General features: G+C 44.8%; 1 protein-coding gene across 2 annotated transcripts in view; it reads right to left on the reverse strand.

The window, feature by feature from the left end:
* Positions 1 to 4397: 4397 nt before the first annotated feature.
* The window catches only part of MFSD2A (MFSD2 lysolipid transporter A, lysophospholipid), a 36400-nt gene continuing 24807 nt past the window's right edge, over positions 4398 to 15990 (reverse strand). For both annotated transcript variants that reach the window (XM_035119051.2, XM_060275813.1), the window contains exons 9-14: positions 15232 to 15315; positions 9674 to 9757; positions 8394 to 8506; positions 7697 to 7840; positions 6758 to 6934; positions 4398 to 5107 (exon numbers count right to left, since the gene is read on the reverse strand). In XM_035119051.2, the coding sequence (XP_034974942.2) occupies positions 5047 to 5107; positions 6758 to 6934; positions 7697 to 7840; positions 8394 to 8506; positions 9674 to 9757; positions 15232 to 15315 (663 nt within the window). In that variant the 3' untranslated portion in view covers positions 4398 to 5046. The remainder of the gene's footprint in view (positions 5108 to 6757; positions 6935 to 7696; positions 7841 to 8393; positions 8507 to 9673; positions 9758 to 15231; positions 15316 to 15990) is intronic.

The raw sequence follows: 15990 nt of genomic DNA on the forward strand, positions 1-15990 counted from the left end.
CAAAGTGTGTGAGAGAGCATGATCCACTCCCAACTTGTAAATAATTGGCAAAACAAGATGATTGGTGTGCCTGAGCAATCACTTCCATGCATGCCTCCAATTACTGTATGTTTTCATCATGCATTTGCTTCCTAGCCTGCTTCCCCCAACCCAGATTATCCTGTTTAGCTCTGCTTGACTGGGGCCATTTACTGCTTTCCTTCCTTCCTTGGGAAGGGGGGTGGGGAGAGGTCGTGGCTCATTTTAGGCCTTTGCATTTATTTTCTGAGACCCCTGGCTTGCCTTGGCCTATTCAACAAGGCATCTCCATCGCCGCCTTTGTCCCCTCGTTCCGCCCAGCCGCTCAACTGGGTGTGGAGGGAGTTCCCTTTTGATTCTTTTCCCATGCCAGGAGCCCTTCTCAGAGCAGCTCCCTGACTTCAACTTGCCTTTCTTTTGAGAAATTAGCCCTTCTCTTGCTTCCCCTTCTCTGGCTTGCCAGCCATCGGCATCTGCTGCCATCAATCAGCTCACTCCTAATGGATGAAGAGACCCCCAGTTTTCCTACCAGAAAAAGAGAGAGAGAAAAAAGTCCTGAGGTGCTTATATCATCCTTGGCTGCAAAACAAGGCCACTTTCAGTTGCAAAAGAACCACCCACAACCCCACACAATGGCCCCCTGGCCTGTCAACTCGTCTTGCCTGAGGTACCCCAGTCTTGAAGGATTTGCCTCAGCTCCTTGATTAGCATAGGCCAATGGCTTTGCCCTGTTCCTTTTGGCCCAGCCAGGGCTACTTCTCACTCTTTTATCTGGAGGCCAGTCGAGCATTTCCATCTGAGGGATAATCCCTTTTGTCGCTTTTAACCCACTCCTCATTCCAGCCCCTTCGCTTTGTTCAACATTCAAACAGCGCATGAGTCATCATCTGTGCACCCTTCCCATCCACCTCCAAGAATTGTGCTCTGCTGAGGCTAATGTTACCCTTCTGAACTTTTGGGCCATGGGAAATGTTGCCTCAAGGCTGCCAGAAAATGGGGCTAAGGATTCAGCCTTTAGAGCTTTCCCCACTGTCTTGTGAGGACAGATTTCCAGAATTCAACTTCAACTGGAAAAATATATATCTAGAATCCAAGTTCAATTGGAGAACTTATCCAAATATCTAGAAATCAAGTTCAGCTGGATGGATGGGGAGAAGGGGGTGTGGTGCCAAGGACCCACTGGAGGAGGTCCAGTCCTCACCACTGACCCCGGAGATGAGCCTGCAGCAGCTGCTGTTCCTCCTTCTCCATCTTTGTGGGTCAGGGGCTGGCCATGAACCCGCACAATGGGCACTGGAGCCTTAGCAACTGCCCAGAGATGCCAGCTAAATGATTTGGTGCAAGGTGTTGACTCATTAGGATTTTATTTTTTAAAAAAGCGTAGAATATGCACAGGCTAGCTCTCATTCAGGCTGTGAGAAAGAGCAAGGCTCTCTCCCCCTCTGTTTCTTAATGACATCAACTGTCCCATCTCATCCTTCTCAGAGACTCCCCCCCCCCAGTTCTTAACAGGCGCTTAACAAATGACTTGCCTTCATTTCAAAACCACAGCCCAAACTTCCTGCTTTGCAGTCCAAAGAAAAGGACCTGACCTTCACCCCTTCAGTAACCATAAAAACAGGGGTGATAAATCTAATCTGCCTCCAGAGGCTGTTCCACAGGATCCAATCAGTCCTTCGTTTAGTTTGGATAAGGGTTGTAGAAGTGCCTTGTGTCAGGGCAAGGTCAGGTTCATGGGATTTCTTCCCAGCCTCCCTCCCGTTTCTAGCTAGGGCACAGCTTGGAATCTCAGCAACCAGAGCTGTAATGGCATTGGGGTGTGTGTGCGTGTGTGTGTATTTTACGAGCATCTCGAAGAATAGGAGCTTTGTTGGAGTCCTGAAGGCCTGCGCTGAGAGAGAGTCAAAGGGTTAAGTGAACACACCAGCACATTAATGGGGGGTTGGATTAAGACATTCCAGTACTCCAAAGCAAGCGACTGGAGGCCGGCAGAAGGAGGTGGGCTGCTGCTCAGTCTTATAGTCAGTTTACTTCTACATGGATAATAAGGGACCATTGTTCAGTGGTAGAGGACTTGCTCTGCATACAGACGGTCTCAGGTACTTCCACTTAAAGGGCCTCCTTTAGCCAAGTCTTCTGACTGCTTGTGTTTGATTCTTGCCTTAAAAACTTCCCCAACTCCCCGCAAAATCACTACCAAAACTCCCTGCTTCCTCTAAAAACCTCCTCTTCTTTATCTAAAATGGCCCAAGTCAGCATCCACTTTCCTTGTGATACTACCTCCAGCCAATTCCCCCAGCCCCCATCTCCTAGTTTCTTTCCTCCTCTGCCCTTCTCAGTCCCTTACTAAGTTTACATGTTTCTATGTTGGTCACTTGAATGTTAATTCCTTTAAAACTATGAAAGCCTATGCCACTTCACTTCTGTTTCACATATTTTAAATAAAGATGCTCATTCCCTTTTACTTGTTTGATTAATTGGTAATTTTTGTATGTATTATTTTTACTCCATAAATCTTTAAAGTGCCAGTTTTAGGACACATCCAGCTCAAAAGACCCTAAAATGGATGTCAGGGTCACGTGCAAGAATTGTAGGCTCATGTGCAAATTGCTCAGTTCATAAGGAAGCAGCTTTCTAGGCTTTCAGACAGGAGACATTCCCTGCCCTACCTAGAGATTCAGGAGATTCAGCCAGTCCCTATACCAGAACTGGACTTGATAGCCCAGGTTCAATAGAAATTGTAGCTTTGCTGGAAGTTAGAGTGGAGACACCCTGTCCCCCCAAAAAGGACACAAATGTGCACGTGCAAACTTTATACAGTATGTGTAAATCTTAGAATTGGAAGAGACCACAAGGGCTATCCAATCCAACCCCCTGCCAAGCAGGAAACACCATCAAAGCATTCTTGACATATGCCTGTCAAGCCTCTGCTTAAAGACCTCCAAAGAAGGAGACTCCACCACACTCCTTGGTAGCAAATTCCACTGCCGAACAGCTCTTACTGCCAGGAAGTTCTTCCTAATGTTTAGGTGGAATCTTCTTTCTTGTAGTTTGAATCCATTGCTCCGTGTCCACTTCTCTGGAGCAGCAGAAAACAACATTTCTCCCTCCTCTATATGACATCCTTTTATATATTTGAACATGGCTATCATATCACCCCTTAACCTTCGCTTCTCCAGGCTAAACATACCCAGCTCCCTAAGCCATTCCTCATAAGGCATCGTTTCCAGGCTTTTGACCATTTTGGTTGCCCTCTTCTAGACACGTTCCAGCTTGTCAGTATCCTTCTTGAACTGTGGTGCCAAGAACTGGACACAGTACTCCAGGTGAGGTCTGACCAGAGCAGAATACAGTGGTACTATTACTTCCCTAGATCTAGATGCTATACTCCTATTGATGCAGCCCAGAATTGCATTGGCTTTTTTAGCTGCTGCATCACACTGCTGACTCATGTCAAGTCTGTGGTCTACCAAGACTCCTAGGTCCTTTTCACATGTACTGCTCTCAAGCCAGGTGTCACCCATCCTGTATTTGTGCCTTTCATTTTTTTTTGCCCAAGTGTAGTACTTTACATTTCTCCTTGTTAAAATTCATCTTGTTTGCTTTGGCCCAGTTGTCTAATCTGTTAAGGTCATTTTGAAGTGTGATCCTGTCCTCTGGGGTATTAGCCACCCCTCCCAATTTGGTGTCATCTGCAAACTTGCTCAGGATGCCCTCAAGCCCATCATCCAAGTGTATAAATATTTACTGTCATTTAAATAGGAATAAAATGGCAAACAGGTGATCCCATTTCCCAGCTCAGTCTTCTGTCCAGGTACCCACTGCTGCTGATGCACACCTCCAAAGTCCCTGCTTTCTCTTCTTCTGGATCATCATCTTTAAACCCGAAAGCCTAGTAGTGTCGCCAGTGATTGGTCCCTCAGGGATGGAGACTGACTGGGATGGGGGGGGGGTTGAGGAAATACAAAAACCTCTCCATGTCCCTTGACCCAGCTCCTTGCTGCAATATTTTAGTTCTTCTCTTGGGAAACTCTGGGGGTGCTGAGGGAAAGTTTGAACCTGAAGCTTCAAAGCAGATGTTGACATCTGGCAAACAACTATATTCCCCCCCCCTTATAATCTTAGATTTGCCTAAAGGCACCCTTGGTCAATGATGTCTTGTTTTCTGCAACAGTGGAACTTGGGGCAACCAGAACAAAAGATTCAATCAAATTACCCAAAGTTATAATAGTTAAATAACAATTTGTTCAGTTTCAGTTGTTCTTTGGGGAAAGACATAACAAGTACAGGTGACATGTCTGCATTTTAATGTAAATTAATATTAATAGTTCCATTGTCTTCTTTCTGTACAGATATATACAAATAGGTAAACATAGCAGTTTTATATTTACAAAATAATTAAGTTATTTTTATTAATTAGGCTCTCTGTATATACAAATACACATGTACATAAATAGCACCAGCAAAAGATGCTTCAACATTAGTTGTGTCTTATTTACAGTTGAGAACAGTACGAGGTTGTGTTTGGCAAGGTCATGCCAATGGTGTAACATACACCAACAAGCACCATCTGGGTCTGTGGCAAGATAAAATTTTAAAAAAGGCGGGCGGGGGGACCCTTAACAGTACAGTACTGCAATTTTCTTTACCACACTTGATGCCATTGGTATCAGGCAGATTAGAGGCAGCACGAAGCACACCCAAAGAAAGTGACTGCTCAAAAGGTGTTTTGCATAAAATAAATGTAAAAATAAATAACGATTGTGGTGCACTTATTCCATCAAGAGGTCTGTTCCTGCAGTACTGCACATTGCCCTGCATGCACATGCAGTTGGTGCTCCTTCAATTCCACGTAAGCCATAGCATGGACCAGTGTTTGCTCTCCAGAGAAGTCTGGAAGGACGTCATAGAGCACTCCCTCAAGGAAGTAAGTCAGCATCCCTCCTGCACAGCAGATGGCCCCGTGGCAGCCCCTCCCCACCTTCAAAGGATCCCAGTGTGTAAACAGCAAACCAAGGCAAGCCGAGGTCAAACAATGCTGGCCAGCTCTGTGGAGTCTGACTCAGTGCTACTGTTGTTTTCTTCATCTCTGGAGAAGTAAAAAAAGAAAAATATATGATAAGCATGCACACCCACACGAAAACAAACAAACAGGTTTGCAGTAGGCACACAGAATGCAGCTGCTAGTGGAAGCCCACGCAGGACTTCTGCTAGTGCAATAGGGCTTTCCCCCATTCTCCCAAGCTTGAGTTGTGTAGGGGGGAAACCCAGAACAGTGCATGAGGGGAGATTGTTCCCTCTGGTAAGCTAACATGCTTCCGCTGATGGAACAATTGCCATAGCACACTACAATGAATTCCTAACTTTCCAAACAGGGATTAGGTGTTGCTGCCAGAGGCAAAAGTGTCTCTTAAGGCAGCAAAAGTGTCCTTAAGCTGTGTACACACCATACATTTAAAGCACACATCCTATCCCAGGAATCCTGGGAAATGTAGTTTATTAATGTTGCTGGAAATTATACTAGTTATACTTTTGTGAGGAGTAAACCACAGTTCCCAGGATTCTTTTTGGGGGTGCTTTAAAGGTTTGGTGTGTACCAGGCAAGGTGAGATCAGTACCCAATCCAGTGCTCCTGTGTGTTTGCACTATGCTGACCTTGCTCCTGCCTTGTCCCTCCTCCTCTACCTCCTGGGAAGCAGCAGGGACTGCTACTGCTTCAGCAGACCCTCCGCTATTGCCTAAAAGGTGACCTTTAATCTGTCCCATAATGAAGATGCAGGTTGCTTGTTAAGATGCAGCTCATGACTCCCCTAGTGCCCTCTTCCAGAGAGTGCACAGCCTGCTGCTTATGTGACAAATGTCCCTCCCTCTGGGGAATGAAAGAGGTTCACAGTATTGGAAAGGGCTCAGAAAAGGAGAGAAACAGTCTGGTTGGTGGGCCACTGCGACTCACAGGTCACCAGTTGCCTATCCTTGAACTAGAGCTACCCCTACTTCTGAACTATCAGGCAGTTATGTGCCACCACTAATCTTGGAGCAAAAAAGGTACCCGAGGCAACTCTAAACAGTCAGGAATCCCAGCAAGTGAAGATGACACAGAACTATCAGGAAGCCAAACAGTGATTTGTGCATAAAGGGCCAACATTTAGGATCACTCAGCATTTTATATTTAGCTCTCTACACCCTGCCATGGAGTGCTGCATCAGAGAAACTAGACACCCATTTGTCCCAGGGCCATAAATGCCTGCTCTATTTTAAGTTTTGGCAATAAACAAAAAGGGTTATCTGGAGAAAGAGCCACCTGTCCTTGCAGGATTTGAACCTGTTGCCACACACGGGGAATTTTGAAAGAGTGGTGTCTTCCACGGGTGGGGGGGATTTTTTCCTGATTCTGGATGGAGCATGAGATCACACTCTCCCCTTAACTGCAGCTTCACACAGACACAGGATTCCAGATACTTTGCAAGCCATCCTTCTCTGTTGCCCCTCCCATGCTCAACCCATGAAACTACAGTGAGCATTTTTGTTCAGAAGGGTGCAAGGAGGCATAGCATCTGTGGCAATCACTCCTGGGCCAACAGCATCCCTGCAAGTGAATGTTCTCCTGCAACTACCGGTACTGGCTAGGGGGTGATAGCCCACCCCATGAGAAAAGTCCCAGTCTGATAGTTGCTCATCTTTGCCAAGTTATAGGTGCACTCCCCCCTGCCCCACCCCAAGTGGCCATCTGGGGTCTCACCTTAAATCCTGCAGGGCTTTCTTGTTTTTCCGTCGCCTCTCCTCATCAATAGGGTACAGCTTGAAAAGGAGCAGGCCAAGGATGATCAAAGCCACCGGAGCAGCTGACACCAGTATCTTCAATGTCAAGTTCACCTCCTCTGGCTGGGAGCACCCTCGGGTCTTGTAACCAGCAAAGCTACACACCAAGAAAAGAACCGTTATGATGACCGAGTAAAGTGTCCAGTAGCCCAGCGTCGCTCCTTACCACACCGCCAGGTTAACAAAACCAGAATAAATTAAACAAAATAATAAATTATGCAAATTGGCTCAAATTGCAACAAACAAACCAACACACAAAACAGGTTTCATTACTCTTTTCTTGGGCTGCCTGGGCACAGAATTTTAACATTCTTTTTAACAACATACACTCCTGCTACAGCCCCCGTAACGTCTTTGAACAATCTAGTGTGTTAAGTCTCCATTTTAGAGAAGGCGGACTGCAACTAAGACAGATCAAATTGCCTAATGCAGCACACAGGTATGTGACATTAATGGTGACACAAGAGTTTCAAGCCCGGGTATTCCAGGGCTCCCAGGTGATACATTCTAGTCACTGGATCTCACTAGCTCTCCAGTAGATCCATCAGGATCCTCCTCTCCCTAAAATGTCCCCATTCCAGCCATCATGATGAAAACTACCACGCAATTTTAAAGAAAAGGTGTTGGCATTTGATAGTCTTCTTCTCCTTCCCCATTTCCTCTTGCATCGTATCTTTTTTGATTGTAAGGGCAGGGATTGGTTTTGCTTTTATTCAAACAAAGCCACCCTGGAAGCCTTTTTGGCTGAAGAGCAGGGTAAAAATAATGCTTCAAATGATGGCGTTCTGCTATAGATACCACCAAATCTAAAAAGGGAGAGGGGAGAAAGAGAGGCAGGCAGGCAGGCAGGCAGACTTACTCTAAACTGAGTGTGGAGATCCCCAGAGACACCCCAGATGCAAACTTGATGAAGAAGACGTAGAAGGAGAAGAAAATCGCTTCATGGCCAGTGGAGTCTGGGTGCTGCAGGTTGAAGTCATCAATGACATCTGGCAACATGGACCTAAATGGAGAGAGAAGCAAACCAGTCACTTCCATTTCATTCTCCCCAATTGTCCTCAGCTTCCAAACTGGAGGTTACAACAAATGAGTAAGATGTCCAGGTACATAGGGCTGCCATACACCCAAGTTCTCCCGGACATACCCAGGATTCAGCTGCCGAAAATAGCGCCTGGGAAGAATTTCTAAAAATTGCAAAAATGTCCGGGAAAACCTGGACGTATGGCAACCGCATGTTGGAAGTGGATTTGGGGGGGGAGGGGAATTTCCTTAAAAAATAGGTCAAAAAATTAATTTGTTTCAAGATTTTGAAAAAAAAAGCTCAACATTTGTCACTGTCTGAAATATGGCAACCCTAAATTACAAATCACACCTTTTCACTCAATGATAACCAGAAAAAACCCATTATTTGCCACTCACATTTCAACACAGAGTTGGGAGTTTCAACATAACATAGGAGTTATTGAGTGTGTGTGTGTGTAAGCATAATCTGCTTTCAGCACTGAAAACACAGTACTATGTTTACTAAACACACACACTCACACACACACACTTACCAGGGTAAAAGAAAAGCAGCAGCGACACTGATTCCTGCTGCAACAGCCACTATATAAGTGATAATAAGGTTACTTTCCATGACTATGATCAAGAGGAGGAAAGGAGTTGCAGACTGTGGAATCAAGAGAGAAAATGGTCAAAAAGATAATCATTCGAAGGTTTTCACTGGCTCAAAACATAGTGGATAAAGATTTATTTTTTTAAAAAAAAAACATGGTAGTTTAGGCTTTAATTGTTTGCACCTTGAAAACAGTATACAAATATTCATTTATATACCTGCAATACATGCAATATATATTATTAATTTTAAGGAACAAGGTGGGCTAATATTAACAGAGTCACCTCACAACTTACACGTGTTTATGCAATTTCAGCTTTACACGGTTGGTGGCCAACCGGTTAAAACTGAACAAATTAAATGCACAAAAACTGGTGAGCTTAAAAGTTCTTTTTGCACAGAGTTCTCCTGGTGCAGTTACCAGGCTCTGGGAGGCTCTTTCTCGGGCTCTGGGAGGGTCTCGAAAGATCTTGGAAAGCCCCCTAGCGTCTGGTAAGCAAGGCAGAGCGCTTAAAAGCTCTCTGCTCGTTTTTAAGACTCATGTGGTGTGCTGGTTCAGGAAAGTAAGACTGAAGTTCCAAGGAAGTGGTATGTCTATATGGATTTGTGGGTATCCACGCCATCCTCAGAACATAATCACCACGAAAGATGTGAGAAGACTGCATTTCTTGATTTGTAGGCCAATTGCAATGTAGCCCAGCCCTGTTAATAGACTTAGTAACTTACAGGAAGAAAGTAGCAGGTATAGGCCAACACTATGTCAGTAGGCATCAAGCACACGTCTATTTCCTCATAACAAGGCCTTTCCACATTGGAACAGCCTTGTTCTGGAGGGGAAAGGGCCACATGAGGCCCCAAGTCCTGTACTGTCCATAGGCCTTAGATCTGCTGCAAAACAGCCATCTCAGAGAGGAAAACACACAGCGCTAACACTGCACCACTAACAGGCCTCTAGAGAAAACCGTAGAAGAGGCCCAGTGTTTACCCATAATTCCATGGCATGTTTAGTTCTTGGACTTAATCGTTTTATTGAGATCTAGACCAGCTCATTTAGAAGCTGCTTGGCAGACCACTTGGGCCACGTCGTTTCCTCGCTCTTGTAGGCTTAGCAGCGCCAAGTGCAAAGACCTGCTCTGTGCGCTACGTTTCCCTGCATGGCTTGGCAACAGGCACAAAACCTCAAGTCGGTTTTGTGCTTCCCCTTGGAGATTTTTCACTCACCGAGATTCCAATGTAGACAGCCGTTTTCTTCCCAAAGCGAGTGAGGAACCACTGCCAAAAGGGGATGGTAAGAGTGGCAGAGAGCTGCAAGAGAGCAACAAGAAGGGGACGGGAGGAAGAGTTGTTACTCGAGTCAGCCAGAGTCAGTCTTTGCAACAGCCTCTCCAAAGGAGCTCTGCGGGAGCCTCGGGTACTTTGTATGCAAGTTCACACGCTTGGATGTGGCATTGATTAACCTGGACTTAAACCCCCGATTCCAAACTCAATCATGCATATGGAATCCACAGTTAGTTCATAAGCATGCACAGAAAGAAGGGGAAATGCTTCTGACAGCAACCATAGCTAAGGACCCACCCCAGGGCAGGTTATGATCATGGGAGATTTTTTTTTTAGGCAGTCGCATAATGGCAGGGGAAAAAACATGCTCAAGTTACATGATGCCCATTTACAAATGGCTGCACCAGCTCCTTGGCTTCTTTCATAGCCAGCACAAATGCCAATTCTATCCCCAGCTGTCCCACCATAGCCTCCTGTTCTCAAACAATCATGTCCAGTCTCCTTCACTGCCCCCTTACGCCTGGAATTCCCTTCCTTTTTTATAATAACTGTTTATTAGTTTTCCGTTAAAGTCCAATAACAGCCTTGTTATAACAATTTATAATTTAGATAAAGTGGCCCGCCCGCATGCTAGATTTGATGGTTTGATGATTTTCTTTATTTCTGCGTTCTATAGCAATAGTGCCAGAACTCCTCAAGGCTTATAAAGCACTGAGTTTCCCACAAGGACTCAGCCAGGGTCAAGCTCCTTTTCCTCATGAAAGTTCCTCTCTCAGGGCAGCGTCTCTGCCCTTTCCCCTTTTAGGACAGGGCAGGAATTTGTTGGTGGCATGTCAAGAACATGCCCCTACGTTCCTTTGCAGTCAGAAAGGGGAAAGAGGAGAGGAGAATTGAAGGGTGGCAGCGTCCTCCAGACTGTTACTTAACAGGGATTGGCGTAACTTTTGATTCTGCAAAGGGGGCGTGAACTGGATGGAGTCTGGCCAAGAGAGCTGGCCATGAGGACGACCGAACATGCTCCACACCCCTCTCTAAGGGACATGCAATGAGGGGCTAGCATGTGACTAGAACTAAGGGAAGCTTGAATATCCTACTGAGGACAAGCACAGCCCCTCATCCATCCTCTCTCAGCAGCACTGTCCCAAAACACCATAGGGAGATGGCACTGCAAATTATAATTACAGGTGAAACTCTGAAAACTAGAATATCATCGAAAAGTGCACTTATTTCAGTAATGCAACTTAAAGGGTGTAACCAATATACGAGATAAATGCATGGCGTGCAAAGCAAGATATGTCAAGCCTTTATTTGTTGTAATTGTAATTATTTGTCGTTAGGCGGCTCAATTACAAATGGAATGTAATTAATGAAATGTAATAGTGATGTTTATTTTTGTATTATTGTAACTTTGTTTTATTACTGTGGAATTTCCAAAAGAAAGCATTTGTAAAATTTTAAAGAATAAAAAATAATAAGTTGCATTACTGAAATAAATGCACTTTGACGATATTCTAATTTTCCAAGTTTCACCTGTATATAATACAGCTCCATCAGTAGACCCTGAACATAAGCAAAAAAAAAAGTGACTTAAGTCCATGTTCTCCTCCCTTTCCCAGGACAGCACTTGGGTTTGGTTACAGTCAAAAGGATTAAAGGGTTTAAGCCAAAGGCTTAATGGAAAAAGGTAGGTTTTGTGGAATGATTACGTAACAGCCTTTGCCAGCCTGGCACCCTTCAGATGCTTTGGATTACAACTCCTCTCATTCTATGGGATTTGTGCTCCAAAACATCTGGAAGGCACTACGCTGGCAAAGGCTGTTCTGTAAGACAGCTGTGTGTGATCTCACTAGGCAAGGGGCATATGGGGCGGGGAGCATGGGGTAGTGCTGCAGGTCATTGGGCTGGAGCCCATGAACACTCCCTCCCAGGTTTAGGAACACACACTATTTTATGAACTTGCATGGCTCTAAAATAAGATACGGCATTAGTTTTTACTTTCTTCCTCAAATTTGACTTGGCCACGGGGTCCTTAAAAATAAAAAGTGGGTGGCCTAAACTCTCACTAGATAAGCATACTATGAATTTGCTGCAAATGCTCAGGCCACATCATTTGGGTGGGGAGAAAAGACTAGGAATGAATATGCTAGCTAAGTCAAATTAACACATTAAAACTGCAGGAGACCACACACTGATTAAGCGGCAGCTTTTTGAAAACATAAAAACAAACACCATACTTTTCAGGACTGCCTTATAGAGGCCACACACACACGGCACTGAGAGTCACCATCTGCTATTCAGATACCACAAGGCCCTTTCTTACCATAGCCTCCCTCCTCTCCAAAATATTCAGAGCTCTTCTCCAAATAGTCCAGAGCCCTGTTCATGTTATTCTCCCACAAGAGCCCGGACACACACTCAGCATTCCATGCAGGGTTTGTAATGGCTCTTTGAATGGAAATGGATCAGGTTTCCCCCACCCACTTCTCTAGCATTCATCTCCAACCTCTCCAAAACATCCAATTCATCCTGTTCGGCTCCAGGTGGGTGTGCTACATACGCTGCCCCTGCTTAACTTCAAAACCAGCAATTTCCTTTAGGAACTGTTCTGCAGAATGTGGTCTCTGAAATATGGAATAGTGGCGGCTGCCATTCTGAATGCTCCCCCCTGACGGTGGGGGAGAATGAATCTGAGCATGTGGGAAATTAGCATTATCAGGCTCCATCTGTATTATGCATTTAAAGCAGTATCACACCACTTTAAATAGTTTACTTTAAATGGTTCCACCCCCACCCCACAGAATCCTGAGAAATGTAGTTTCTTATAGGTGCTGAGAATTGTTAAGAGACTCTTATTCCCCTCCCAGAGCTACAATTCCCAAAGTCCCCTGGGAAGAGGGATTGCTTGTTAAACCGCTCTGGGAACTCTGTGGGAGGAATAAGACTCATTCCCCTCCCAGAGTTTAACAACTCCCTGCACCTATAAGATTATTTGGGGAAATCCATTATGGTTTAAAGTGGTGCAATAGTGTCTTAAATGTATAATATGCATAAGGCCTCAGTAATGCACATTCCTGAATGTGTCATTTTAAAATAAAAGAAACTCCCTTGTTTTTTTAGCAATGTGGTGAATATCTATCAATCATCTCCTGTCCTCCTGTTTGAAGTGGTATAGTCCAAGGCATGGCACCTCCTCTATACCATTAATGTGCAGAATTACTTTATATGGAAAACAATGGCACCTTCAAAATACACCATTTCCTTTTGTGTGTTTTGCATTTCTAGGATGGCTTAAGAGTGAATCACTGGATCTGGTACCAGATCAAAAAAAGCTGCCATTTTACCTGCCCCAAGTCTTTAGCTTTTTGTAGCCACGAGAAAACAAACCATTGGCAGGGGGCGTGGAGGAGGTAAACAGAAAGCCAGACTGTGCTCAGGATTTGGCCTATCCTGAGGCTGCTTCACAGAGAAAGATGACAGAGCCCCTTCATCCCCGACAATGAGCTAATTGCAACACCATTGCATGGTAGTCAGTACCACGCTGCCAGGTTGCAAAGGAATTTTCTTTTTATCACACCATCCGATGAATGTATGTGGCAGTACAGTTGTCTGCAACCAGTGCAATCAAACCTTTTTGTAAATGTGACACACAGGAGAAGGAAGAGGAAGACAGCAAGTTATTGGTGGGGCTTTACTATGCTACAGTGTCTGCATCAGGCCACAGTTTGACTCCTTTGTGAGCTTGGAGAAGCAGAACAGGGCCTCTTCGCCCATCGCACTATTACTGCCTGAATTACTTTCAAGTCCCTGTGTTTCCTAAAGGCGTAGATAGGAAGGGGGTTCTTCCCTCTCCCCTCAGTTCACTTACTTTCTAGCCTGGCACAACACAATGCCCCCCCACTGCCTGCTCCCCACCCCACCCCCTCCTCCCCACATCCATCAGCCTGGAAAGGCTTTCCCAGACAAATCGGCTCCATTCCTTTCATTCAGTGCCTCTCTCCGATAAACACTCAAGGCTCCTTTTTTCTCATGATTAAGGGTAAAAAAAATGGCCGGGTTGGGACAAAAGGCTCACATGGCTTTTATTCTCTGTCCCTTTTCATGGCCTCCTTCAAATGCCTAACAAAGAACACACTGTTCCAGGAACCATGTAAAGGGACTGCCCTTCCCTTCCCTAAGGTTGCCCATCCTTTAGCTTCCTCCAACTCCTGCACAATTGTCAGGCAGCTTAAATGCTTCTATGGTGGCTCTCCAAGGAGTGTGCAGCTCAGTTCTCCAACTTCCACATACTCCTTAGACTCTTTGTACCCTCGCAGCTCAAGACCAGTTCACTGCCGGATGCGCCTCAATTACTTATTGGTTTGCAGTTCCAGCAACTGGTTTTCAGTTGCTGCTGGGCATACCAAATCAAAGCTCTTCAACATTTCCCCAAGATGCCTTAAACAGATACAGAGCTGGATAGTCAGAGTACAACTGTCCAGTTACTTCTGCTCGGAAGGAGAGCAGCATTTTCAAAACTTAGCATCCTTTACCTTCCAACACTCAAAGCGAGTATTAGCTAAGTAAAATAATGGGGAACCTACAGCCCTCAATAAGATTTTAGACTCCTTCTACCATTAGTTCTCGTCAGCTTGGAAAGCTACAGCTTTCCCCAACACAGATTGGCGTGCATGAGGATTTACAAAATAACCTGGGACATCCACACATAGGATGTCACACAATGTTCATTCTGCACATGTATGAAATAGTGTTTTTTTTAAGTGTGGAATTCACTGCCTCTGCTGTACTCTTTTTGGCACCTTCTTAAAACATTTTTGTTTACGCAAGTCTATCCAGACACACCACTGTTTTAATCTCTTTTTAGTTTACTATTGATTCTAATTGTTTTCTAAATGCTTTAAATGTTTTCATCTATTTATTGATCATTTTAATTTTTCCGGTAAACCACTTTAGAGGCTTTGTTACAACAGTAGAGGCTTTGTTACAACAGAGCAGTATATAAACGTTGTTAAATGTAATAAATAAAATTAAAAAGAATTCAATTTGTGAGAGTCCTCTCCCTCATCGCACTGGACAGCTACAGACCCTCATTTCTGTGCTGCTGTATCCTCCTGACTGCAAAAACTGATTACCTGGAGGTCAACTGCTGCCACTTGGATTCTAGCTGGAAATGTGGGCCTTCCCTCTGCCATGAAACTACGCTGGTACAGCCATTTACATGACTACTAAGGAAGTTGCCGGTGGGGACAGGGGACAGGAGAACAATGTTAAAAGCTTGTAAAAAGCAACTGTTCTGCATTAACCTGAACAGAATGAGGGCAGAGGTCAAGATGAAATGGATTCCCCAAAACTACTTAGCAGGTTCTTGATAGAGCTGAATTTTGGACCACCACCAAATCTCCATTTGTGGGTCTCCCCCCCCCCTCCATAGAGCTCCCCTTTGCAACAGATAAAGAGCAAGAGAGAAATGTGAGTAGTAGTCATGCTGACTGCCATATACATACCATGATGGCCAGGAGAATGTTCTGGAACTCATTGCGTAAGCCCAAGGTGTACGTACAGAACAAAGCAAAGTTGCCTTCCAGCAGCTGAAAAGAAGTGGAACAGCTGACATTAAGGGAAGAGATCCCAGGAACTCTCATTAAATCTCATTAGAAAGGAAGGGAGGTTCTTGACTTCTGCCTGAAGTAACTTCTTTATCCTGTCTTTCCTCTCTGGAGCTCACAGGAGCATACCTAGCTCTTTCCCCCTTATACAATCTATTCTCACAATTACCCAGTGAGGTAGGAGAGAGAGGGGGGGGCTGTTCAGTGAGCTTCAAGGCCAAGCGGGGATGTGAACCTGGGTCTCCCCAGTCTTAGTCTAACCCTCTAACCACTATACCTCACTGACTTGCCAACATCCCATAAGGGGTGGAGGTTCAGCTGCAATGTTGAGTGCACGTATGGGACAGGTGGAGAGAGAGCTCCTGAACATACCATATTGGTATGGATATAAGTCACCCCCAATTATAGGCTGTCCCTAAACAGTGCTATAAATTAGCCCGGTGCATTTTGCAACTGGCATGGGTTCAATTGCGGCCACACAGAGATCTCTGGATACTAGGTCAGCAACTAGGGAAAGCAAAATGTCACTTAGAGAAGGATCTGAAATATTTCCCTTGAAGTATGAATTAGTTTTACCCTGGATTGTTTTATTTTTTTTATTTTTAATGTGTTGTAAACTGCGTTGAGATTTGTTCTTTAAAATATAAAGCTGTATAG

The sequence above is a fragment of the Zootoca vivipara genome, chromosome 6 (genome assembly GCF_963506605.1).
Source record: "Zootoca vivipara chromosome 6, rZooViv1.1, whole genome shotgun sequence".
Classification (NCBI taxonomy): Eukaryota; Metazoa; Chordata; class Lepidosauria; order Squamata; family Lacertidae; genus Zootoca; species Zootoca vivipara.